This window comes from Solanum lycopersicum, chromosome 6 (genome assembly GCF_036512215.1).
Source record: "Solanum lycopersicum chromosome 6, SLM_r2.1".
NCBI classification, from domain to species: Eukaryota; Viridiplantae; Streptophyta; class Magnoliopsida; order Solanales; family Solanaceae; genus Solanum; species Solanum lycopersicum.
This window is the reverse complement of record NC_090805.1, coordinates 1,587,228-1,613,822: the sequence shown is the minus strand read 5'-3', so window position 1 is coordinate 1,613,822 and position 26,595 is coordinate 1,587,228. Positions and strand designations below refer to the sequence as shown.

Below are 26,595 nucleotides of genomic sequence, written 5' to 3'. Positions count from 1 at the left end.
ACATAAAGAATATCTCTTTGGCACAAAATTTATTTTCTTTACTATTTTTTGACTAGGTCAATGTATGTTTGTTTGATTTGAATCAGTAACCAATACAAATATATGTAATGATTTCTGTTCAAACTATATTAAAATAATAAAATTGGATAATTTAATTATATGGATTCGTATCCATAGGAAAAATCTAAATTTAAGTAGCAATGATTTGATAGTTCGTCCCAAAAGAATAATATTTTCATATATAATTATAATTTAAGTTTATTTTTTTAATCAGACAAGTTTTAACAGCAAATTTATTGATAACTTGTTTTAGATTACATATTATATACTATATATTGTATTTTAAAATAATTTTTTTTTAAAATTATGAATTTAATTAAATATCATCGCATAAATTGAAACATGAAAAATGATACTTTTGGCACATGCAAGCTTTTTGTATGATCCTATCCATCTTTATCTCCATAAAATCTTGTACTAAAATATTTAAAGTGAAAAAATCATTTTATTTAATCAATGAGTGTGATGGTATGACTAATTCTTTTTAATTAGAGATCTGAAAATTGACTTTTGGTAATAGGGAATTTTTTTTAGAAGAGATTTTATTAAATTATTTTTAATTAAAGTATTCTCGATTAATCTGAATTAATTGAGTTGATAAATTTTAAATATCAAATACTTTAAAAAAAATCACTTAATCATAAAACAAATTCATTATCATTGATATATAAGTGGAACTAAGATTTTGTGTTTAAAAATTTAATATTTAGAAAAAAGGAAAAACTTTATAATTAAGACAAATATAAAATATACACTAAAACTATTGGAGTTTATATAATGATAGGCAGAAGACTAGCTCCGCTCCTAATCACCTATGGGTGAGAGTAGGGTAAATGTGATCGCAAAACTTTTCGAATATCTTGAGATTTGCTTATCCTTAAATAGACGTCTTGATTCGTTTTGATTCAAATTCTGAGAATTAAGAAAATATTATAATCATCTCACTAGATATAGATCTTAATACTAATATTGAATATTAATCGAAAAGCAACACTTCCTTCTCTAATAATACTTATTACTTAACATGAATATGAATTAGTCAGACCAATAAATATCAAAGTGATATAATTATTTTTTTTAAAAAAAAGCATTAGAATATGACCATGAAAAGGTGACTTGGACTTACTATGTAATAGGCTTAACCCTACAAGAAAAGGTCAGCCAAATGAATTTAGCCAACAACTCCTCTCAAAGGACAAGTAGGCATAGCCTTATCAAGATAAAAGATTAAGAAACATTATCCAATTATTCTTCACCAGTACCACTCTTTTATAAAATTAATTAGGAGTATGTCCATCTGGCTGTCATTTTGAAGTGACATTAACCTAACTAGTAATTGTTAAAAAGTCGCTAATATATCCATCCTTGATCAGAGATTTTAGACTTGAGTAAGAAATATAAAATTTTATTTGGGGAAAAAGGATAAATATATTCCCTAACTATTGTTACCGATAAGCAGATATCCTCCGTCATACTTTTGAGAACATAAGTGTTCTTGTTGTCCAAAAACTAGAGTATATGTACCCTTTATACTAACGGACATACACGTGTTATAATTCTATCCATTATCCACCGATCCGACTTCAGATCGATGGATAAGATTGTGCTATGTCCCTATTTAATCTTCCGTTAGAATGGGCATATACACTATAATTTTTGAACGGTAGGTGTATCAATGTCCCATAAGTATAATGTAGGTTATTTGTATATCATTTACGATAATTCAGGAATATATTTATATTTTTCCCCTTAAATTTATTAGAAGTGTTACTCTGAAAGTCTGAATGGATCCTACAATGCTTTGATTTGAGTTGAGTCGATGCTTCAATGTAGGCTCTGAACACCAAATGATGGAAAATCAATTTTTTTCTAAAAGGAATGGTTCAAACAAAGAATAAATACTTTCTTGTGTCTAAAATAATTATCGTGTTTTTTATTCATATGCCTCTTAAAAAGCATTAATAAAGAAAATCTTTTAATTATTTTATCCTCTTAAAATATTGTATCGTGTACATCTTATTAAATGTATGTATATAATCAATATAAAAGGTAAAATTAAAAAAAGAAAAAATACTTGATTTTATCTTGGTTTCTATGATGAGTATTTTGAATAATAAGATAGTTTTAGTAAAGATGACAAATATTTTTGAGATGGAGGGGGTATGGTTTTTTCTTAAATTGGAAAATTTTGTGTTTTCCCTTAAATTATTTGGTATTTATTTAGTGTAGGATTTTTCAAAATATTTTGCATTAATTTATTGGTATAGAATTAATTTCAAAATTTTTTCATCCAATCAATTATATTAATGATAGAATTATTATCTTATATAGAATATGTGATGAAATAGTTCTACGAAATTTCATAAAATATTCTTACTTATTTCATTCTACGTATCAATAAAAATAAAATTAAAATAGAAGCATCATATATCAAAGAATATGTTTTTGATACCGTTGCAATAAAAGAAAAATATTCATATAACTAAAAAATATGTTAAAATTAAACTCCAATTCATTTTATGTATATTTAGAATCAATTTGAATAGAAATGAAACGTGTGCCTATAATCACTTCTATTGCCCGGCCCAAATTATTCACTATACTAAAAATCGAGAATAATTTATTCTATTATTTTTTCCGTCCAATAATACTTGTTCACTATATTAAAAAATAGATGTTCAATAATATTCATCTAATTTATAAAATTAGCAAATAAATTTACACTTAGTTTCTAATTTATTCTTATCATTAATTATAGGCATTTTTCCTGTTACATTTTCAAGAATTGTATTTATTATATTCAAAGGTTAATATAGTAAAAATTACCCTTCTATTTATAGTTTCTTACACTATGTCTGGATCATTATCACTCATTGTTTCACAAGGTATTGTATTGTACTGTATTGTAAAATGTTTGACTAGATTATATTGTTTGTTATTATTTAATAACATTTTTATTGTTTGATTTGACTGTATCATACCTTATTATAATTAAAATTACCTTAACTATTCTAGGATAGGAGATTTGATTGAAATTAAATAATATAGGGTAAAGGGTAAAATAATATTATGAAATACTAAATAAGGATATAATTAGAAAAAGAAATTAAGTAATAATAAGAACATCAAATTAATTGTTTCATAAAATGAAATTTTCATTGTAACATAACAACGAAATATAACAATATAATACAATATATTTTAAGTAACAATACAATACAATTGGTAATTTATTGAAAATAGTTTTTCTATCTACCTGAGGTAACAAAAGATTTGCATTTATCCATCCTTTTTGAATTTCATTTTTGAAAATTACGCAAGCAAGGATGAATCTACGTGGGATATAAGAGTGTTATTTCGAGCTTCTTCGATAAGAAGTTACTCGATATATAAGATATTTTGTTATGTTAAATGTATTTATAGAGTAGTAGAAGTCGTGCTTTGACGAATTCAATATTCACTTTCAGACTTCAAGTTTAAATTTTAAATATTATATTTTAAAATTTTTAAATCTTATAATAAAAATTTTGAATTTGTATTCATCCGTCCTATGGTATTTATTGAAAAACCAAATACAACTAAATTCATATTAAATACAGTATACCTGTTTTTATTGTCGTATTCTACTGTATAAAATTATGAAATCATCTGTTATATACAAATTTGTCTATTACAAAACCTTCATTTATTTATTTTAATTTTTTAGAAGGATCACATTAGAAGTCGTGCATTAAAATAAAATACTCAAAAAATATGCCACGTCAACCTCATATCAATATTTTCTTTGTGGGGTTTATTTTTATCTATAATCCCATGGATAAGATAATTTATAGTACATTTTGGGCCCATTAGTCCATTAATATACATCACTATCATAATGATTATATCAAAAATTATAATAACCGTTAGATTAAATCAAATTTGATCATCAACGGTCCTAATATGCCACGTGAATATTTTGCTTAATAAAAATAAACAAAATCACACAATGGGTATTTGCCGCGTTACACTTTTTACACCATGTTTGGATTAATCATTTTATCTCTTTTTTCACATGGTGTACAAAACGACGACGCTTTTGTTAAAACACAAAACGACAACTCTTTTTTTAAAAAAATTAAAAATAATAATTATCAGAAGTCATCTAGTTCGGGTTGCCGCCGGTAACCAGAGACCGCCATGAACGGCGGTGTCGAAACCAACAGATCGGCACTTCACGGTGTATGCCTGATTCGATGGAGGTAATAAAAACGCCGGAGTGTTCGTCGATGGAGTGATATTCGACGTCCGTTTGTACGGACCGAGCCATTTGTTTTGCATGAAACGGTGTTTCCTCCATGGAGGAAGGTGTAGATCTCTGCTTTTCAACGATCGTCTAGCGGCGTCGCTCATTGTTCTCAATATCTGCTTTAATTCTTCGCTTTTTCCGACGAAAACTTTCGGTAGCGACTGCGATAACCGTTCGTAGGAGTTCGTCGGTCTCGCGATCTCAAATTCCGCGGCGAAATCTAAATCGACGAAGTAACGAGTTTGACAGTTAACAGCGTCCGATCGAACAACATCGATGAACTCATAGTTACCGGCGGTAAGTCCACCGGAACTCTCCCATTTCGCTTTACATACAGCAGCATTATAACCAAAATCTCTCAAACACAGCATCACATTCCTTCTGAGTACCGATTTATTCAATTTCAAACACGAATAAACTTCTAACGCTTTAAATACATGAGAACACAACACATTCCTAAACAAATCTGTATCGCTTTGAAAAATCATTTCCGGTACGTTATCAACTGACGACTCATCTAACTCAGTATCGGAGTTATCATTCTCCGATGACTGATTTTGATCCAAATCATCAGGGAAACCAAAAACCAGACCTGAAAAGCTAGGTGAAGCGACGTCGGTATCAGCATCGGCGCTGTGTTCACTGCCGCTGCTGATGTAACCAAGTTCCCGGAGATCGGCGCCGACGATTCGAGCCTTCACTTTATCGTTTAACGGGTCAGTTACTCTCTTCATTCTGCCATTTCCAGACATTTTTTTTTTCTTCAGAAAATAAATAAATTAAAATTATTTAAAACTTTTTAATTTAAGATAAAATATGATAGAAGGTTTGGTTATATATAGAGTGGAGAAGTTTGTGGGGTTATAACTTATTACCGAATATTCGAAAGTAGCTACGCCTTTAAAAAAAGGATTTTACTATTTTTATCTATGGAACCAAATAGATTTTTGCTTTTTAATAAATGAAAAATATTTTTATTTTTATCCGTAAAGAAATCTAAATCGAGTTTTTATAATGACGTCATTTGTTTATTTTTATGTTGGTTAATATTATTACAAATCTCTTCTTTTATATTTATATAATTATGCATTAAAGTTTATTTCATTTGTGAAATTATACTGAGTATATTGCTGGAATAAGGAATATGCTTTCTTGGAAGAGTTATATTTTCATACTAATAATTATTAGTAAAAAGATATAATAACTTAAAACAAAATAAGAAATTAATATGGAAATTGTATTAAAAAAATTAGATGTGTTATTTAGTAGTAGAGTATACTCAATGATTTTATGTTTGATACAATAACAGTTAATTTTATTTCATATATGATAGAATAAAGAACAACTTTGGAATAAATATTGGAAACATAAATATTTACATAATTATTACATAAAATAAAGCCTTTGCATTATTTAATCATACATAATAAGACATTTTGGTTGGTAAGATATTGTATAATCGAGAGTATAATAGAAACAAAAAAATTTTTAGGATCTGAGAGAAGAATGAAGTGTATGTATACAAATTTTATTTTTATTTTAAAAATATAGAGAACTTATTTTTTTTATAAGTATACAAATAAAGTAAACATATTAGTGTTTGACAATAAAAGAAGTACAATTAATTATTTATTCTAGCATTTATTTTTGTATAAATAAGTTTAAGAACAAAAACCAACCTAAGCACATAGAATATTAACAAAACAAATATGGTCTTATAATAATTTATGTATCATTATCTATTTTGTAATTATTGTGTATCATAGTTGTTGCATACATATAAATATTCATAAACCAAACCATCATCAGCACCTAGATTATAAAAATAAAACGTGTGGTTTTATAATAATAACAATTTTAGATACAATTATCTATTTTATAATATATTTTTACACTATAATCTTTACATTATTGCATAAATAACTCTAAAGAAACAAAGCCTCATCACCTCGAATATTCAAAAGTATTCCATTAGTTTAGCAATAATTCACATATTGTTATCATTATCCTTATTATAACTTTCGTGGAGTATTAATCTAGGGGGATATTTTTTTGGTTTCGATTTATCTTTTTTGGAAAATTATTTAATTATATAAATATTTTTATTATATTTATAAACTTTATTAATAGTTTGGAATAATTATATACATTTCACTATATCAGATTCAAGTTAAATATTTACGTGAGTTACATTAGATACATGTTATATACATATTTAGTGAGAATCATATTTAAATATACGATTCACAAGTGATAATTGTTTATGTATCTCAAATATATAAAAATCACATTATATATATCTATCAAGAATACCAAATTTACGAGTGAGATATGAGAACGACGAACAAGATCATAGAGTCAAGCAAAATTTGCTTATATATACATAGATACATTCTATTTCACTTGGATCAAAATCTAAAATAAATTACTTTTAATTATTTCGAGATACATGTAGCTGAATGTATTCAGATAGATCAAAAATTCATAAGATATTTAATATTATAGATTTACTTATATCTAAATATTATATTTCCTCTGCTAAAAAAGAATGACTTATTTTTTTTTAGTGTTTCTTTAAAATAGAATGCTCCTTTTTTTTTAAGTCTGTTTCTTTAAAATAGAGTGCTTCTTTTCTTTTCTGATAATATTTTTTCACGTGTTATGCTTAAGATCACAAGATTATAAGGTAAATTTGACATGATTTCAAATTGTAAAATATAATTTTTTTTTAATTTTTTAAACAACATGTCAAGTCAAATTAAAATCACGAGATACATATATATCATGTAGACCAGTCATTTTTAAACAGAGAGAGTATTGTTTTATCAGATAAGTATAAATTAAAAAGGGGAAGTGAACTGACACCTGAAAAAGGATATACTGAGTTGTATGCCAGTAAAGGGTAGGGGTAAAATTGGTAATATATTAAAGTTGTAGGAGGCATATCCAAAAGTGCCGATAAGATTATTCTTGTCGTACATACCTGAGACGTGGTGTTCTCTTATTGGTCCACGTATAATTAAGCCATGTGAAGCATTTGTTATGCACGTGATTGTCACGTGAGGACAAAAGAAGTGTTGAAAAGGCATTTAATTTGTACTCATTTTTTGGTTTTAGTAAAGTTCATGTACAAGACTATTAATAGGTTGACCCTTTGGAAATTGGGAAGTTAAGGGAAAGAGTAAAATTAATACTACTCCCTCCAAATCATATTAGTTGGTTACGCCATAACGTATTTAAAAATTATATTTAGAATGATAAGTATATTTTCATAAATCAATTAATAAGTTGATGTTTAAATCATAGTTATAGAAAGTAATCTTTATTAAGAATAATAAGGGGAGAGTTATATTATATAATATATGTTTGATTGAATTAAATAATTTTAATTAAATTTCTTTTATTTTTTCAGAATTATTTTACTTGTCACATTTCTCATTTACATATTTTATGAAAGAATATGTTCTTTGACTATCTTTTATCGTTTAAAAATATTAATCTCTTTAGTCGGAGAAAGGCTGAAAAACTATAACATCTGATGTGAAAAAGATAAAACGAAGGTTAATCTCTTTGCAATAAATAAATAAATAAGTTAATCTAATGAATCTCAATATTGGAGTAGTCAATGCTTATTACTTTCACAATTTTTTTTTTAAGTAAGAGCAAAATAAGTCTAATTATGTCATAATTTTTTAAAAATGATAATTACTTTGGACTTTTAGACACAACCTTAAAAGAATTAGAATGGTGAACCAATAAATATCAAATTTTAACCTTGCCTCTCAGTTTAGAAACACTTTGCTTTCTAATAGGGAAAATACCCAAGTACTTCCTCAGTCTATGCCTGAAATTCCAGAGACACACTTATACTTTACTAAGGTTCTATTACCCTTGAACTTATTTTATATGTAATTTTCTAGCCCTTTTTAGCCTACGTGGCACTAGTTCGGAAAAAAAAGTCAATCATCGTTGGGCCTACAAGATAGTGCCACGTAAGCTAAAAAGGGGTAAAAAAATTATTAATAAAATAAGTTCAGGAGGGTAATAGGACCTTAGTATAGTATAAGTGTGTCTCTGAGATTTCGGGCATAGATTAAGGGGGTACTTGGACATTATCCCTTTCTAATATTGAAACTTTTTGACACAAAATTAGTTTTAATTAGACTCCTAATGCAAATATGAAATATTTAATTAAAACAAAAAAAGAGAAGAAGATACAAGTGTGTATATAAACATAAAAAATAAAAAAAAAACTACTCTGTCCTTCCTTCTTTTTTTTGTGTGTGTATTTATTTTAATTTGTCATAATTTGAATGATATAAAAAATAAATTAAAATAAAATAAGACTCGTCGTATGTCTCAACATGAAAAACAGAACTAGTTTAAATTATATATACATAAATTTATATTTTATTTAGATCTTTGATATTCAATCATTTACCTTAAAAAAGAAATTAATTACGTTATTTGTGCAATATTATACTAGGACAAAAGATAATCCAATCAATCTAAATATTATATTTATTAATATAACATTAATATATAATATTAATATGTTATAAAATATATGTAATGACCATCTAATTAAAAAGAATGCTTAAAAGCAAAATTATTTTTTCTTTAAATTATTAAATTCGATTAAATTCGTAAAAAAAAATAATAAAATTACGTGTTATCTTTAGAACTAGGGCTGTATATCGGTCGGTTCGGTTTTGAAGTTTATCGGGTTGACTTATTGGTTATCGATTTATAGTGATGCTAAACCGTTATAAAACCATTAAGATATTGACTTATCGGTTATTGGTTTATCGGTTTTTGATCGTTATCGGCTCGGTTGTCGGTTTAACCGTTAAGATTTGACCCAAAAGAAAAAAATATTGAAAATCACTTAGAAACAAGGTGACAAACCAAATAAACCATGCACTTGAGTTCACAACAATCAAGTGTTTGAGACAATAAAAAATAAAAGTAGGAAATTAAACTCTAAGTCGAGGACTTTATATACAAAATGATGTAGATATAAATATTTAATTTACTATTGGATTATCAATTAATCCGCCAAGAAAAAATTTTAAACCGTTAAAAACTGATAACTCGATAACAAATAAATCAAAATTATTATTAAAATCACTAAACCAATAACCCAATATTATAAATTAATAACTTTTTTATCAATTTGAGTTAACGATTTCGATTCAATTTTGAATATCCTTATTTAGAACACTTGGTAGATGAGATGATGTAGAGTTTTGGAGTGACCTATAAAAAACTGACAGATGAAATGATGTAGAAATTTTTGGATGTATTTAAATGGATGGTTATTGTGTTATGTCTTTACTTGTGTTAGAAGAAAGTTTGCTGGCATTTGTGGGTTCACAAACATTTTTGACACGTTTCTCCTATCTAGAAATTCCACCTATTATTAGGTGAATTCGCGAAAAAAGATTACGAGATGAAGAATCAAATTCTAATTAATAAAATGAAAATTTAAATAGTTAATTAATTAGCGTAGAGTGCGTTCAAAATTCTCAAATTTGAAGGGCTTCCATTTTCTAATGCAATAATAGGTTATAAATGTGTTTTTTTGGGGGTTGGATAAGTTGAATGAATACTAATTATACAAAAGATAAAAAATTTTATATAAAAGAAATAATTATTAGAAAAAGCATGTCGAGAAAGATTATACAAATTGATTAGATTAAGAAGATATTGATTAGAACTAAGTTATTCTTTACATTTTAAAAAGGCTAGAAAAATACACTTTATTAAATCATTTTTTATTACTTTTTAATAGTTTAACGCAAATTATTCAATTAAGCTATTAAGATAATCCGAATAGACAAATTTAAGGACCTTAATGCGGAATTTATATTTATCATTTTTAACGATAAGAATATTTTACCATGGTCCCGGACATACAATCTCAAAAATAACTTTATCTACAAACCAAACGACTCTTCTATCGTTGTAAGCAATTTCCTTTCTGCCTAAAGGTTTTTGCCATTCAAATCCACTTGTTAAATGGCCAAGCTTCTTCAAAATGGTAAATTTAAAATCCATATAATATAGCATTTTCTGCCTGTGATTATATATGACTACACGCTGAAATGTAGTAAAATTTCAAACTACAAAAAAATGGTAATAATGAAGACCAGTCATCACTTTGAACTTATGGTAAAAGGTAGTGTATACAAACACATACACTCTCAAAATTGAAGCTTGATTAACACAAACTAGTCTGGACATACCGAAAGAATCACTTAAGCAGAAGCACCAGATGCCTTGCCTTTCTTCTTTTGAAGTTTCTTCATATAGAATTCCAACTCTTTCCCTTCCAAAATGTACCTGTCGGTTTCAGTTGAGACGAATCAGCTAGAGTAGCGAAATCCAAAATCAGATTTGGGGCGGGGAGAGGGATTACTGCACCTAAACTTACCCATCAGCTCGGCCACATTGACCAGGGCGGGATGAGATGCAGGCATATAGCCTACCAGAGCTGAATTGCTCTTCAAGGTGACTATCAAGGGTACGATCCTTCTGACGTTTCTCAATTTTCCGGACTACATGGTTGCTCTTCTTAGCTTCCTCAGCAGCATCTCCCTCCTTGAATGTTGACATAAGAAAAGTATCAGTATATACACTAATAAATATATCACACACTTCTCGCACATCACTGAACGAATGGAGTCACTAGCTTATATACACATATAGAGAAAAAGAGGAGAAAAAACAAATTTAGGATGACACTCGTTAGCAATCTACAGATCCTCGCAATAAATAACTTTATGTAGAAGTGTAGAACGGTGTGACTATTTTGAGGTACCTCGGTTGTAGTTTCCTTCTTAGCGGCCCCCTTCTTTTTCCTACCAATGTCAATACCATAGTGCTGGAGGTACCACTGTTTAAATGGTGCTGCATCAACTTGAACAATTGCACTCTTCACAAGAGTTTGTGTACGGACAAGCTCATTGTTCGAGGCATTGTAAACCACATCAAGGATACGAGTCTTGCGTGTGACTGCCTCACTACCCCATGAATAGTTTCCAGTGTCCAACCTCAGTGCCCTCCACTTCACATTACCACCACGCACACGAATTCGTCTGACTGTCTTGTTACTGGAAATCTTGGTATTAGCTGGTTGACGTCCAAGCTCGTACCTTTACATAATAAAAAGAAGATAAGCAAATTGGAACAAACTCAACATGTGCAGCCCCAAATCTTGGTGTGCGTAATAGGTTTACAACAGCATATCTTTTTTTAAAAAACTTTTTTACAACAACATCATCTTCTTAAATAAATTTACTTTTCCACACATTGTACCTCCACAAAAGCCATTTTGTCTTGCACTCAGAAAGAAAACACAGTAAGCTACCAGTACCACTCTGATTTGCTATTAGAAACTAAGTCGAATCATCAAAGATATAGCCTAATTGTCCAGAGGTATTCTTTAGTTACAAAGGAAAAGAATAAAATCAAATTCCATTTTTAAACAAGAGAGCAATTAATCAACCCCAAGAATCTTGTTTAGTTCAATGTCATCGATTCAATAGGAGAACATCTATGAAGCTCAACGAAACTTGACCAGTCATTTATCACACTTCAGGAAAACAGACTGAACAACCTCACAATCAAATGAATTCACAGTGACACATAGTGTTGCTAAAAACAAAAAAAAAGCTCACAAAAGCCACAAGGTAAGAGCTTTATGCAAGAAGCAAAGTACAAAAGCACAATATTCATCTTAATATAATATCTTTTTCAAAATGGAAAGGAAAATGGCCTCAGAACGACATAGATGAAACTAAAACTTGTGAATGACAGACAGGACTGCTACTAATTATGTAACAAGGGAATATTTTTTCCCTACTGGAACCACCTCTCTAGCTCCGGAGGTAGGGGTAAGGTCTACGTATACTCTATCCTCCCTTACCCCACCAGTGGGATTACATTAGCTATGTTGTTTATTATCTATCTAAAGCATCAATTCACAAGTAAGCAAGTCTTTGTTTTGCATTGCTTTTCTATGACGATTAAAAAAATTCAGTAATGAATGAAACATTATAAATTTTGGTATTTCATTAACAGAAGACAAGCTAATGAACACACACACACACCAGTCAATCAACTATGTTCCAACATTAGATTAACCGCGACTCAATTCTAAAACTAGGTAACTTCAGCATATTCAATGGAACACAAACATATACAACAACAACATACACCGCATAATCCACAAGTGAGTCTCGAACACAAACATATACAACAACAACAACATACACCGCATAATCCACAAGTGAGTCTCGAACACAAACATATACAACAACAACAACATACACCGCATAATCCACAAGTGAGTCTCGAAAGGCTAGGATGTATGCAAACCTTAACTAAATATGTGAGATAGAGAGAATGTTTTCGATAGACCTCAAATACACACACACATATATATACACATAATATATAACGATATAGGGGGCAAATTTAACATTATAAATTTTGAACAAAAGAAAAACGAAAAACTGACTTTCGCTTCTTCCTCCAAGTTTTCTGCTTGCCACCAGTGGCGCGTCTCTTGTGCATAGAATCTCTTGAGATACCTTTACAACATACGTAAACAAAACACATAATATTATCAAATTCATCATATTTTTTTCATATAGTTAAAAAATGAAAATATACAAACATAATTATATCGAATGAATCTGCACAAAACAGCAAAAATGGCAGAAAATTTGAGATAATTACCCATGATTGCTGAGAGCTTAAGCCGACCTTACTCCCCTCACTCTGCTCCCCTCCTTGTAGTGATGAAAAGATAACTAAAAACCCTAGTTTCAATTTGGGCCTTAACTAATTTTGGGCTTTGGGCTCCAAATAGTTTTTGGGCCAAAAATTTAGTTTTTTTGTTAGTTAATTTTTTTTAAAAAAACTAGTGGAATGACTCGGGAGATCCCTCTATTTCGTTTGTTAATTGAACCCTTATACTTAGCAGTTTACTAACTAAATCCGTAAACTCATTAGATCACAATATTTCAAACCATTTTCTCATCTAATTATTACTCGTGTGATATATTCAAGTCTGTCTGATTCACTAGATCGTCAGGAAGGAAAACAAAGACAATATATTGTGCTTTAGGCCTCAAAGTCTTCTTATTTTTCTTTAACAAATTAAGTGACGACTTCTGTGTCAAAATCAGTATTTTTGCAAAGTTGAAAGAAGTGAATTGAAACTTTGAATTAAGTTTTTTTTTTTAAAAAAAAGAAATTACTTCATTATTTTAAATTAATAAAACACATGTTATAATGCCATTACAAAATTCTTTTAAAAAATTATTCGACTTATTAGATACCAAAAAATAAAATGTGATTTTCTTTTTTGCCCAATTTTAGGCCACATTATGGTGGACAAAATTTCTAATTTTTCCTAATGTGATTTTGTTTTACTTTCAATCTTTAATGATGTATCATATTTAAAATATTTTTTCTCTTACCACATATTTTAAAATATTAATACAAGCTAATAAAAATTACTAGGTCATGAATTAAATTTTTTAGTTGTAACAAGAAGATAAAGGATCTCAATGTTTGGCAATACAATGACAAATATTTAGAAAATAATATATTTGAGCTATTAGATAACAAAAATAAATGTAGGTTATTATTTTATCTCAACATTTCCTTAAAAATACATTTGAGTTATTAGATATCAAAAAAATAAAATGTTGGCATTTTTTTGCCAAATGTTAGGTCACATTATGATTGCAAAATTCCTAGTTTTGCTTAACTTGATTTTATTTTGTTTTTATCTTATATGGTAGAAATAAATCATGTTCTCTATTATATACATCGAAATATTTTATAATAAACAAAAGATATATTTTATCATTTATGATGCATCGTGTGTATATGATAGAAATATTGTAAATGACAATCTTATTTATTGTAAAATATTTCAACAATCGGCAAAGAGTTCAATAAATATTTATAAGAAATTTTATATACTTCTAAAATAATACTAGTTAAGTGTAAATGTTTTACACAGTGGGTATATAATATAATTTTCTGTGTGAACATTATACTAAGTACATAACTTTAAGAGGCAATATAAAATCTTAGATAAAATTATATTAATAACAACAAATTATGAGTGAAATTAAATGTATTGAACAAAACTTCATAATTAATCTCATAGGTCAAAATTATATTGATATTGACACAGAAAAATACACATCTATTTGTAGCAATAGTTGAATTTAAAGTAATTGAGTATATTCTACAAATTTTTTTAGCTTTGTTAGTTATATAATATTTATAATTATAATATGATCCCTGGTGTATGTTGTAAAATAAGTTTTAGTTGATTCCAAAGTAATATAATTTTTTTTTAAAGATAATATGTGTCACGACCCAAATCGAGCCGCGACTGGCACCCACACTTACCCTCCTATGTGAGCGAATCAACCAATCTAAACCTTAACATTTCAATATAATATCAACAGAAAGTAATGCGGAAGACTTAACTCATTAATAAAACCCAATTCAATAACTTCTAAAAACTCAAACATTTATTATTATTCTTCCCAAAATCTGAAAGTCATCATCACAAGAACATCTACTTCAAATTACTAAATCTAAGAGTATCTAAGAAACTAAAATACATAAACAGCTAGTCCATGCCGGAACTTCAAGGCATCAAGACATGAAGAGGAAGATCCAGTCCAAGCTAGAAGCATTAGCTCACCCTGATATCCGGAGTAATGAAGACTGGCTAGAGTTGCGGTTGAGTTGAAGACGATGGCACGTTTGCTGCACTCCACAAATAACAAAGAAGAAAACATAAAAGTAGGGGGGGTCAGTACAAACACAAGTACTGAGTAGGTATCATCGGCCAACTCAAAATAGAAAACAGTATATATCAGATAACATCATAAAATCAACTACAATACTCAACATGCGACATTTACAATTACCATAACCCTTGGTCATAACACCAAGCACATCAATGAGGACTCACGCCTCCCCATCATACTCATTTGGGAATTAGGTTCATTAGATTGAATATATTAACATCTTTCAAGATTCATTATCTTTATTCCTCTCGTGTCGGTACGTGACACTCCGCTCCTCAATATACTATCCTGGTGTCGGAACGTGACACTCCGATCCTCATTCTATCCTGGTGTCGGAACGTGACACCCGATCCATATTCTATCCTGGTACCGAAACGTGGCACCCGATCCATATTCTATCCTGGTGTCGGAACGTGACACTCCGATCCTCATTCTATCCTGGTACCGGAACGTGGCACCCGATCCATATTCTATCCTGGTACCGGAACGTGGCACCCGATCCATATTCTATCCTGGTACCGAAACGTGGCACCCGATCCATATTCTATCCTGGTACCGGAACGTGGCACCCGATCCCCTAATCTCACTACTTTCGTTCATCAAGCCTTCTTTTATACCAAGGCATCATCATTAACAAAGTAGATTAGGGTTTCTTTTTGAAGATTTAGGATTCAATAGTTTCATCATGCTTATTTCATCACAATTATATCATCACATTCATGCAAGCATACAATTAATCATATAGAAGACTTTACAATACAACCCAACACATATCATTCGCTATCAAGAGTTAACTACGAAAAAAACCATAACCTACCTCCACCGAAGATTCGTGATCAAGCAAGCAATTTCCTCAAGATCTTTGCTTTCCTCTTTGTTTCCCTCTCTCTCTCGAGATCGTTTCTCCCTCTCTTTCTGTTCTTTTCTTTTTCTTATTCAAACCCTCTTTCTTTTACCCTAATTAGCATATAATTAAGTATGAAAGATGATGAGTTTAACCCACTAACTAACTCAAGGTTACCTCTTTTAACCCCCAAGTAATTGAGTTATTAATATTTAACCACTAACTTTATAATTATAAGCCGGAATAGTCCAAAACGCCCCTTAAAATAATTACAGAAATCTGACCCAGTCTGGGATTACGCAGCCTGTGACGGGCCGTCGTGCCTGCGACGGTCCGTCCTGCTGCTCCGTCACAGAGTTCAGAGACTCAATTCTCTGAAGAGTCTGTGACGGTCCGTCACGCCTGTGACGGTCCGTCCTGCCATTCCGTTACGAAGTTCAGAGAGTCGATTTCAGTACCCATTTTTCAGAATTTCTAAGTGTTTTGAAACGAGACCCCTCGACGGTCCGTCGTGCCCATGACGGTCCGTCGTGGGTTCCGTCGTCCCAGCCAGTTTTTCCAGAAATAAAATCTGCTGCTCAAAACGACTAAACAGGTCGTTACAATATGATTGATTTTTTTTAAAAAAAATCATTTGTAAGTGCAATTTAAATTGAATAATCGACACCAATAATGAATCATAAACCAATATTATTTTTTCCTTGCTAATGCCTTTGGCTTTAAAGTCATTTAATAAGATTCTCTAGATCTCATGAATTTTGCTCAAACCCATAATTTGAATATGGTAAAATTTGAAAATATTGAAACGTTTAATATAGGACTTTATAGTTCAAATAAAAGAAAGATTTCTTCTTTTTTTCTATTGAAGTTTTAAACTTTTAAATATTACAAAAATAATTAAATGACAATTTTGTTTAACGTTAGGTCTATTTTAAAAGGTTAAAAAGGCTAACATTATTTAGCTAAGGTTTCTATAATTTTGATTAATGTGTTTTAGTGCAAAGAAAAATATAGAAGACATCAACGAGTCAAATCAAATATAAGATTTTTGTATTGAATCATAAAGTAAGAAATTAGTTATAACTTAAGAGAATTAAACCAGCAAGGAACCAAAATAAATAGCTTAGCTCTTCATTCTACCAAATTTCAATCACTATGATTTTTTGATATCTAGATACATTCAAATAGGGAAAAAGACAGAGCAAAATAATTATGTATCACATATACACGTGAATCACAGTAGATATTGTTTAGAATCTAGCTACGATACATGACCCAATTGATATACTATTAAATTACATTTGGGACAAGCGTTAAAAGGAATGAGCATGTGCACTAAAGATGTCTATGAATATAGGATGAATTGTCTCATTAGGGTTATGTTATGACACGGTACATGTATTTAGTGTGATTCACATGTATTCAGAAAAACCAGAGAGAGGCAAACACGATTTATTATGTATCCACATACACGTGAATCCACTTGGATTCAATGTATCTAAAACAAATTACACTTAATTTTAATCTCATTTATTCCGAGTATATATATCTGGACACACCAAATTTTTTTTGTAAGATTCATAATATTATAAGTTATAATTTATTAAGTAATTAACACCTAAACTAGTGAATTAATTTAAGTTTTTTCCATTTAAACAAGCAATTAATATATAGGTTTAATGAATAAATAAAAAAATAAAACATGCTTAGCATTGAGACAATTATAATAAAAGGGTTAATATATTTTTGGACTAAAAGGTAAAATAAAGATATTGCTGAACTATTTCTAATTGGTTAAACTTATTCTCGAGCAAAAAAAAAAAAGTAAAAGAAGGATATTTATGAGTATTTATAATAAAAACTAGATAAATAAGCTTCCAAATTTGCATACTACTACGTAAATTAGGAAAGAAGTATTAAGTATAATATTTGTAAAAAAAATTTCATAAATTTGAGTTTGTTAATGATTCTACTAACTAAATTTCCATAATTTGAAACGAATTAGTATTCTTGAGTGCGGAGTTAAAACGGTAAAAAAAATTGTCAAAAATTTCAAAAGGGCATATCAATTTCTTTTAAAACTAAAACGGTAAAAACGCTAGCGACTTGTACTCTCAAAAAGTGAAATCGCTGCAATAGCAGCGATTTCTTAAAATTGCCTTTTTTTTTTTTCAAAAAAAAAAAATTAAACAAATCGCTCCACACGGAGCGATTTTCAAAATAAAAAAAAAATTAATTTTTTCTATAAGTCGCTGCAGAAGCAGCGACTTCCATCAAATTTTTAAAAAAAATTTTTTTGCTTTATTTAAAAGAAAAATTGATTCAATTTTTCTTTAAAAAAAATCATTGGCAACGATTTTTAATTAGTTTTTTTTTAAAAAAAAATCAAATCGCCGTAAAGACAGCGATTTACACTAAATTTATATATTTTTTTTAAAAAAATCAATTAAATCGCTGCAAAAAAAATATGAATTCTTAATTAACACATTTTTTGCTTTACACTTAAATTTTATTTTTTTGTAAAACTTAATTTAATCGGCTAATTTTTTTGCAGCGATTTAATTGATTTTTTTAAAAAAATATATATATAAATTTAGTGTAAATCTCTGCCTTTACAGCGATTTGATTTTTTTTAAAAAAATCTAATTAAAAATCGTTGCGAATGATTTAAAAAAAAAATTGAATCAATTTTTCTTTTAAATAAAGCAAAAAAAAATTAAAAAAAAATTAAAAAAATTTGATGGAAGTCGCTGCTTCTGCAGCGACTTATAGAAAAAATTAATTAATTTTTTATTTTGAAAATCGCTCCGTGTGGAGCGATTTGTTTAATTTTTAAAAAAAAGAAAGAAAGAAAGAAAAGACAATTTTAAGAAATCGCTACTCTAGTATTCTTATTCTATTTAAATTAAGCTTCTCATCCTCTCATAATAAAATTACTTTAAATTTCACCAAATTATCACACAATTCAATATTTTCATAATTATAATTTTCAATCTTCTTTAATGGATTGTGTTTGTTCATACTCCAAAATTTCACTGTCTCAATTTCGACGATTTTCTTCATTCAATTTACAGAGTAGTACTCTGTTTAAGAAAAATCCATTGCCATTAATGGTTAGTTGTAGAAATAATCATAATAATAACGATGAAAAATGCATGTTTAATGGATTAACAGCTCCATTAGTGCCAAGGACAGAAACAGGGAGATTGTTGAGTGTGTTTATGCAGAATGACAAAGCATTGTTTAACGGATTTGTGGAGAAAGAATTAGAGAGATTGGATTGTATGAAGAATGATGCATTACTTAGAAGCGTTTTTAGCGTTGGCACTGATGAAGCTATTCTTCATAGGTTCGTAGTTTTAGTTTCAATAAGAGTTTTAAGTTATATGCACTGACGTTGCTTGGTTAGAAACTTTATGTCGTAGAATTTTTGTAGTCATAAGTCTAATTTAATTATGTTTCCTTCATTGTTGTGTCTGTTAGCTTAGGATTAATATGTTGTCGTTGTAGGTCAACTCACTGCAAGAAAATTGTTATTCAATAAGAGTTTAAGTTTTATGCACGGACGTTTCTTGGTTAGAAACTTATGTCGTAGACTTTTTGTAGTGCATTAAACTTAAGTCACTACGAATTTTCATATTAATCCATAAGAAAATCTTCATATAATTCACAGTTTTTTGTAGTGACTTAAATTTAATCCAGGACGGCCTGTTTACCTAGGGATTAGTATGAAAATTTGCAGTAAAATAAGTTTCCTACGAATTTTCATACTAATCAATAGGAAAATACCCATGTAATTCATGGTTTTTTTTGTAGTGACTTAAATTTACTTCAAGGGTATAGCTACCCGTTTAAAAAAAAATTTAGGTCAAAATTTGGTTTAATAAATATAATATATAAGTGTTGACACGTCTTGATACACGTTGAAGGTTTAGTGTACGTGGTTAAGGAGTTGTTTGAGGTTGTGTGTTCTATCCTTATATATTTTTTACTTTATATTTGACATTCTTTAATAAAAATTCTGGTTCCGCCACTGTCTTGCTCTTGATTTTTATGTTTATGTTATCGAAATTTTTTATTTTATTGGGTGTATCTATAGAACATTCATGTGATAGAGTTGGAGTATAGTTGCTAGAGCTTCCAAAACATAATAAACAGAAAAACAAAAGCAGCTTTTAACAATAATAAATATGCACGTCAATAAAGAGTGTTGAAAATCTTTATCAATATTAGTTAATTGTCATTAGATTTAATGTCCCTATATGTATTAGGAACACTAACAAAGATTGCTAATTGTGGATTAAAATGACTAAGTTATGTGACTAATTATATCATATTGTGGATAAATGAATGTTTATTTCTGCATTATGATAGCAGGATGTTATGCATATGAATATAACGAAATGTTTACTAATATTTGAACATTTTGAAATAACAGAAGAATTTCTGAGAAGATAAAGTTGGAGTGTCGAAACACTGTAGAGGATATTATGTACATGTTCATAGTCAACAAGTTCTCTCAGATAGGAGTGCATATGGTTCCTAAGCTCTCCAATTGTATATGCAATGGAAGGCTCGAGATATTTCCGCGTAGGGACTATGAACTCAAGTCTATTCATAGTGTTGAAGTACTCGAAATGGTCAAGGAAATAGGATGGGAAGACATGAGAAAGTCGAATGTGAAAGATAGTTGGGGTCTAACTCAAGTTCAAAAGGATCAAATCCGTCATGTCTATGGTGCTTCGATTTTGTATGGATACTTCTTCAAGTCAACCTCGTTTAGGTACCATTTGGAACAGAGTTTTGTTAAAACGTATAGTAACATCTCATTTCCAAGGTCATGGCTTCTAAAACAAAAAGGTGTTCCCTTAAGTGACACGGGATCAACATCAGTTGATCCAGTGTCACTTAACGAGGGGAAGAAGTATGACAATTTTAGGTCTTATGTTACAAATCTTGACGATGAAATAATGATAATGTGTTCAAAACCAAAATTCAAAGAGGCAAAGAGTCTGATTGAGAAGCATTGTTCTGCACTTTTTGGCAATGAGAGTAATGAGGAAGTCTCAACCTCATTCGCGAGTCTGAAGAGGTTTGTGTTGGAGGCTCTTGCATTTGGTACTTTCCTTTGGGACGCAGAAGATCACGTTAGGAAATTTTATCAACTCGAAGAGTTTTGATCTCATTTACATTTGACATAACGAGGAAGTTCACACTCCACTAGTTTCACCATGTAAGGGAAGGGAGGGGGGGGGGGGAATGTTTTCCCCTATACTACATTGTGTTTTTGTATCCCGTTAATCTAACGGGACACAGAAACAAAGAGCTTCTAGGTTATAGTATGTATATAGTAGTTGCAAAAGTTTACTGCAGTTGTCTTGATGTATAAAAGGATTTTGCTATTATCTAATCTTAAATAAAAGTATAATGGCTTGATCTAAAACAATACATTTGATTCAAAATTTCAATTGAAAAATGTTAAAAGTTGTTTGGAGTGTAAAGAAGGTTTTGCAAAATCGGAGTTTAAAATAATGGCATGAATGAGTCTTTTCTTAAACGACAATGACATAGATGAATCAAATTTTAACAGATGAAATGAATGAGTTTTTTATTAAAGTGACAATTTTTTTAAGCATGACATCTATTTTTAAAAGGTAAAAGGTGAACGACGTTTAGTTAAGGTTTACATAGTTTTAATTAATGTATTTTAGTGCAAAGAAAAACATAGAAGACGATAATAATCAAGCAAAATCTTTATTAATGGCAAAATCAAGATTTTCATTGAGTTTTTTTCTTTTTAAGAAAGACATGCTAAATGATGCTAACAAATAAACGTGTCAAATTACATATTAATGAGTCAGATCAAATACGAAAGTTTATACTTGATTTCAATATTAAATCATTGCGTAAAAAGTTAATTCGAACTTAAAGGAGACTTAAACAAAAATATATAGCTTAGCTCTTCATTGTACCAAATTTCAATCACCAATTTAATTAGGAGAAACTATCTTATTAAACATACTTCATACTATATATGCAAATTTTATCTATTATTTTAAATAATTATGTATTTCACTATTAATTAAATTCATATATTTAAGAGGATATACTTAGATATATATATACTTTTGCTATCAGATACAGTAAAATAAAGAGAGAGGCCATCGAATCTCAGATACAGTAAAATAAAGAGAGAGGCTACCGAATCTCAGATACATATGAATCACATCAGGTACTACTCCATATCTTGTTTGAAAGATAGGAGAGTGACGAACGAGATTTGATATGTATCCAAATATATGCAAATTCACTTGAATACAATGTATGTAGAACAAATTGCATATATTGCTAATTTCGAAATACACGCATCTGAACGCACTGCTAAAATTTATAATATTGCAAACTAGACTGAAGCAATTAACACCCTAAAGTATTGAATTTATATAAGTTCTCCCATTTAATTAAGCAATTAATATATAGGTTTAATGAATAAATAAAAATAAATAGCATTCAGACAATTATAACAAAGGTTATTGGTAACCAAAAGATATAATAAGGATACTTTTAGGAGAAAAAAATTACTCCAAAATTAAGAATTAAATTAAATAAATAAACTTCCAAATTTTAACAACACTACTACGTAAAATTAGGAAAAAACGTATTACTATAATATTTGTAAAATTTTTCATAATTTGAGTTGGTTAAGAATTCTTTTTACTACTAAATTTTCATAATTGGAAACATATTGGGATTCTTCTACTTACTATGAAACATAATAATACTACTTTCAATTTCACCATTTTTAATATTTTCCTCTTTTTATCATAATCAAATTTCGTTAATGGATTGTGTTTATTCATACTCCCATATTTCACTACCTCAATTTCGACAATTTTCTTCATTCAATTTACGAAATTTACAGAGTAATACTCTGTTAAATAGCAAGAAAAAGAAAAATTCATCGTCAAATCGATTGTCGATAGTATCTAGTTGTTGTAGTGACAATAATAATAGTGTGTTTAATGAATTAATGGCTCCTCCATTAATGCCAACAACAGAAACTGGGAGATTGTTGAGTGAGTATTTGCAGAATGACAAAGCATTGTTTTACGAGTTTATGGAGAAAGAATTGGAAAATTTGGAATGTATGAGGAAAGAAGCATTACTTCGATGTGTTTATAGCGTTGAAACCGATGAAGTTATTCTTCACAGGTTCGTATTTCAATAAGAGTTTCAGTTATATGCACTAACGTCATATATATACTATATGTGTATATAATTGTTTGTTGTTGTGTAGGTCACCTTAGTCTTACTTTTATCAAATTTAACTTATAAATCGTAATCGTTCAATAGAATTTTTTACACTATCAGGTGCTAGTAACATAGGCAACAAGTAGTGTCCATGTATTATCATAAGAGTGAGTTCGACTTAATATGTGGAATTACATGTCGTTGTAGGTCAACTTAACCTTAACTTAGAGGTTCTAACGAGTTAATTTTCAAGTAAAATTGACTTCAAGCTAACTTTTTTATAGTTTAATGATGTAAAGTGGCAATAAATTTTTAATTGTCGCTAAATATATATATATTATATTTAGCGGCAATTAACACTCTTTGTATATGTCTCTAAAGCGTTTAGCATTTTTCCATCTAATGACACCTAATTAATGACTGTAAAGACTTTAGCCCTCTTTATTAATATGTTTATTTATTATCGCTAAAAGTTGTTTTTGTTTTAGTAAAAAAAGCTAATTTTCACTACATAACGACATTTAGTTCTCTTTGTAAATGTCCCTAAAGCTTATGGTAACACCAGATCCAATGACAATTAACTAATGCCGGTATAGGTTGTATCGCTCTTTTGAAATGACAGGAAAATCTATGAGATGAAAAAAGTGGAATGTCAAAAAGTTGTAGAGGATGTTATGTACATGTTCATAGTCTACAAGTTCTCTGAAATTGGGGTGCATTTGGTTCCTAAGCTTTCGAATTGCATGTGCAATGGAAGGCTCGAGATATCGCCATGCAAGAACTTGGAACTCGAGTCGATTCATAGCGATGAAGTACTTGCAATGGTTAAGGAAATACGATGGGAACACAAGAACAAGTCGAATGTGAAAGATAATTTGGGAGTCACTCAGATCAAAAAGGATTATATTCGTTATGTGTATGGTTCTTCGATGTTGTATGGATACTTCTTAAAGTCCGCTTCGTTGAGATACCATTTGGAAAAGAGTTTTGATACAACTAATTCTAACAACCTCTCATTTTCAAGTTCATGTCACTTGAAACAAAAGAGTGTTCCCATCGAGGGGAAGAAGTATGACAATTTGAAGTCTTACGTCGAGAAATTTGATAATCAAACAATGAAAATGTGTAGAAAACCAAAATTCAACGTGACGATGAGTCTGATGGAGAAGCATTACTCTGCTCTTTTTGGCGATGAGAATCAACATGAGGAAGTTTCAACGTCATTCACGAGTCTAAAGAGGTTTGTGTTGGAGGCTGTTCCTTTGGGAGGCAGAATTTCACTTTAGGAAATTTTATCGACTTGAAGAGTATAGATCTCGTTATTATTAACCTAACGAGGAAGTTCACACTCGACTAGTTTCACTATGTAAGTAAGGGGGGAAATGTGTTTTTCTCGATACTACATTGTGCTTCTGTGTCCCGTTAAATAGATAGAAAGAGTCTCTACGTTATAGTAATTGTCAAGTATAAATAATTTTACTATTACTGAATTTAAATATTGGAACAAGATTTGGAGATGTATAAAACTTTCATTATTGCCAATAGTAATGTACATTCCTTGTTCTTTATTTTCAACTTCTTTTCGGAACAAATAGCTTACAACTTTCATCATATCGTGACTAATTAATTTCATCATATTGTGACTAATTAGTTTCATCGTATGGTGACTAATTAATTTATGGTGGATCTAAAATTTTCTATTAAGGAAGGAACTGATCCAAAATAAAATAGTGTTGTCTTCGAAAGAAAATCTTCTTCGTGGTTTTTGACTAAACTTTATTCATAGTTTGTTGTACAAAAACAATATGGATATATACATTTATATGTTATATACATTTTTTATCGAAGCTTACTATCTATTGTATTTTCCTTTTGTTTTCTTCTTTTTTTTAAAAAATAATATTAATCATGTTCATTATTATAACTTTTTGTGAAATATTTTTATTATAGAATGCTAATACAAATTTATGCAGTATTTTAAATAATTTGTATAAATTATGAATATAACTCTTATATTTTTTTAAAAGAAAAATCAAATATTTCTCTCAAAATCAATGAACAAATGCATGATAAACTTCAATTTTTTTTAAAAAAAATTAAAATTGTATGACCAAATGCTAGTCGGCCAAAAATATCCTTCAACTATACGTCAAATTTAAACTACATCCTTCAAGTAGTCTTAGCAGAAAACATCCTTTAAGTATTTAAAAGTGAGCAATTTTCATCCTTATATTAAATTTCGTTGAAAAATTTAGTGATCCTACAAAAACATGAGCAGTCACGTGACAATAAATAAATGTTTTCCTGCATAATTTAATTACTTGCTATATATGAAGTTCCCGAAAAAAATATTTTAAATCATAGACATTATTGCTTACGAAAATGAAAAAACGTTTGGAAGGTGTTATTTTTCTTATTTAGTAACGCAAAGAAGTTGGAGATTAATTATCTTTATCTTTTTCATAGTCAAATTGTATTTAGATCAATAAAATTTTTGGATCAATCTGATATTGAAGTGATCAAAATATAGATTATGTCTCGCATTTGAGTTTCTTTCTACATTATTAGAAGCGGAAATTTCCAACAAACGTCACTTCTATCATATTCAATTGAAAATAAACATATTTCAACTAATAATATTTTTAATATAAAATGTTTTCTAATAAATTAAAATAAAAGGATGAAAATTATTCGCTTTACAATACTTGAAGAATGTTTTTGTCACGACCCAAAACGAGCCGCAAGTGGCACCCACACTTATCCTACTATGTGAGCGAACCAACCAATCTAAACCCCAATATTTCAACCATAATAAACAGAATATAATGCGGAAGACTTAAAACTCCTTAACGAAAATCGATTAAATAACTTCTAAAACTCCATACTTATCATTCCCAAAATCTTGAAGTCATCATCACAAGAACATCTATCCTCAAATTACTAAATCTAAGAATGTCTAGGGAGCTAAAACAAATACAAGAGATAGTCCATGTCCGAACTTCAAGGACATCAAGACATGAATGAGAGAGAATCCAGTCCGAGCTAGGAACAATAGCTCACCCTGAAATCTGACGTGGTGAAGACTGGCTAGAGTTGCGATTGAGTTGAAGACGACGGTACGTTTGCTGCACTCCACAAATATAAAAGAAAGAAACATACAAGTAGGGGTCAGTACAAGCACAAGTACTGAGTAGATATCATCGGCCAACTCAAAATAGAAAGCAATATATATCAGATAATATCATAAAATCAACTACAATACTCAACAGGTAGCAGCAACAAATACAATGATCATTGATAAT

The 26,595-nt window shown here is 29.3% G+C and overlaps 4 protein-coding genes across 4 annotated transcripts; 2 read left to right on the top strand and 2 right to left on the bottom strand.

The window, feature by feature from the left end:
• Positions 1 to 3,941: 3,941 nt before the first annotated feature.
• LOC101250804 (uncharacterized) lies at positions 3,942 to 5,934 on the bottom strand. Its single transcript, XM_004240388.5, has one exon. The coding sequence runs from the start codon at positions 5,098 to 5,100 to the stop codon at positions 4,201 to 4,203; it is 900 nt and encodes a 299-aa protein (XP_004240436.1). The 5' UTR covers positions 5,101 to 5,934; the 3' UTR covers positions 3,942 to 4,200.
• Positions 5,935 to 10,396: 4,462 nt separating this feature from the next.
• LOC101250510 (small ribosomal subunit protein eS8y) lies at positions 10,397 to 13,224 on the bottom strand. The gene is made up of 5 exons (XM_004240387.5): positions 13,094 to 13,224; positions 12,873 to 12,945; positions 11,172 to 11,505; positions 10,785 to 10,951; positions 10,397 to 10,693 (listed from the first exon to the last, which is right to left on the bottom strand). Exons 1-5 carry the CDS (start codon positions 13,095 to 13,097, stop codon positions 10,609 to 10,611), a joined length of 663 nt encoding a protein of 220 aa, XP_004240435.1. The 5' UTR covers positions 13,098 to 13,224; the 3' UTR covers positions 10,397 to 10,608.
• Positions 13,225 to 19,152: 5,928 nt separating this feature from the next.
• On the top strand, positions 19,153 to 21,222 carry LOC101262317 (UV-B-induced protein At3g17800, chloroplastic-like). The gene is made up of 2 exons (XM_004240581.3): positions 19,153 to 19,391; positions 20,481 to 21,222. The coding sequence occupies exons 1-2, from the start codon at positions 19,153 to 19,155 to the stop codon at positions 21,220 to 21,222; spliced, it is 981 nt and encodes a 326-aa protein (XP_004240629.1).
• Positions 21,223 to 22,881: 1,659 nt separating this feature from the next.
• On the top strand, positions 22,882 to 24,861 carry LOC101262016 (UV-B-induced protein At3g17800, chloroplastic-like). The gene is made up of 2 exons (XM_004240580.4): positions 22,882 to 23,254; positions 23,916 to 24,861. The coding sequence occupies exons 1-2, from the start codon at positions 22,884 to 22,886 to the stop codon at positions 24,577 to 24,579; spliced, it is 1,035 nt and encodes a 344-aa protein (XP_004240628.2). The 5' UTR covers positions 22,882 to 22,883; the 3' UTR covers positions 24,580 to 24,861.
• Positions 24,862 to 26,595: the final 1,734 nt, after the last annotated feature.

Bases quoted from the DNA above. Each gene is read 5' to 3' on its own strand.
- LOC101250804 (XM_004240388.5), bottom strand. From the start codon at position 5,100: ATGTCTGGAAATGGCAGAATGAAGAGAGTAACTGACCCGTTAAACGAT.
- LOC101250510 (XM_004240387.5), bottom strand. The intron at 11,506-12,872 runs GTCAGTTTTTCG...TATTATGTAAAG, and splicing joins ACTTGGAGGAAGAAGCGAAA to GTACGAGCTTGGACGTCAAC. The intron at 10,952-11,171 runs GTACCTCAAAAT...TCAACATTCAAG, and splicing joins AGAAGGAAACTACAACCGAG to GAGGGAGATGCTGCTGAGGA.
- LOC101262317 (XM_004240581.3), top strand. From the start codon at position 19,153: ATGGTTAGTTGTAGAAATAATCATAATAATAACGATGAAAAATGCATG. The intron at 19,392-20,480 runs GTTCGTAGTTTT...TTGAAATAACAG, and splicing joins GATGAAGCTATTCTTCATAG to AAGAATTTCTGAGAAGATAA.
- LOC101262016 (XM_004240580.4), top strand. From the start codon at position 22,884: ATGGATTGTGTTTATTCATACTCCCATATTTCACTACCTCAATTTCGA. The intron at 23,255-23,915 runs GTTCGTATTTCA...TTGAAATGACAG, and splicing joins GATGAAGTTATTCTTCACAG to GAAAATCTATGAGATGAAAA.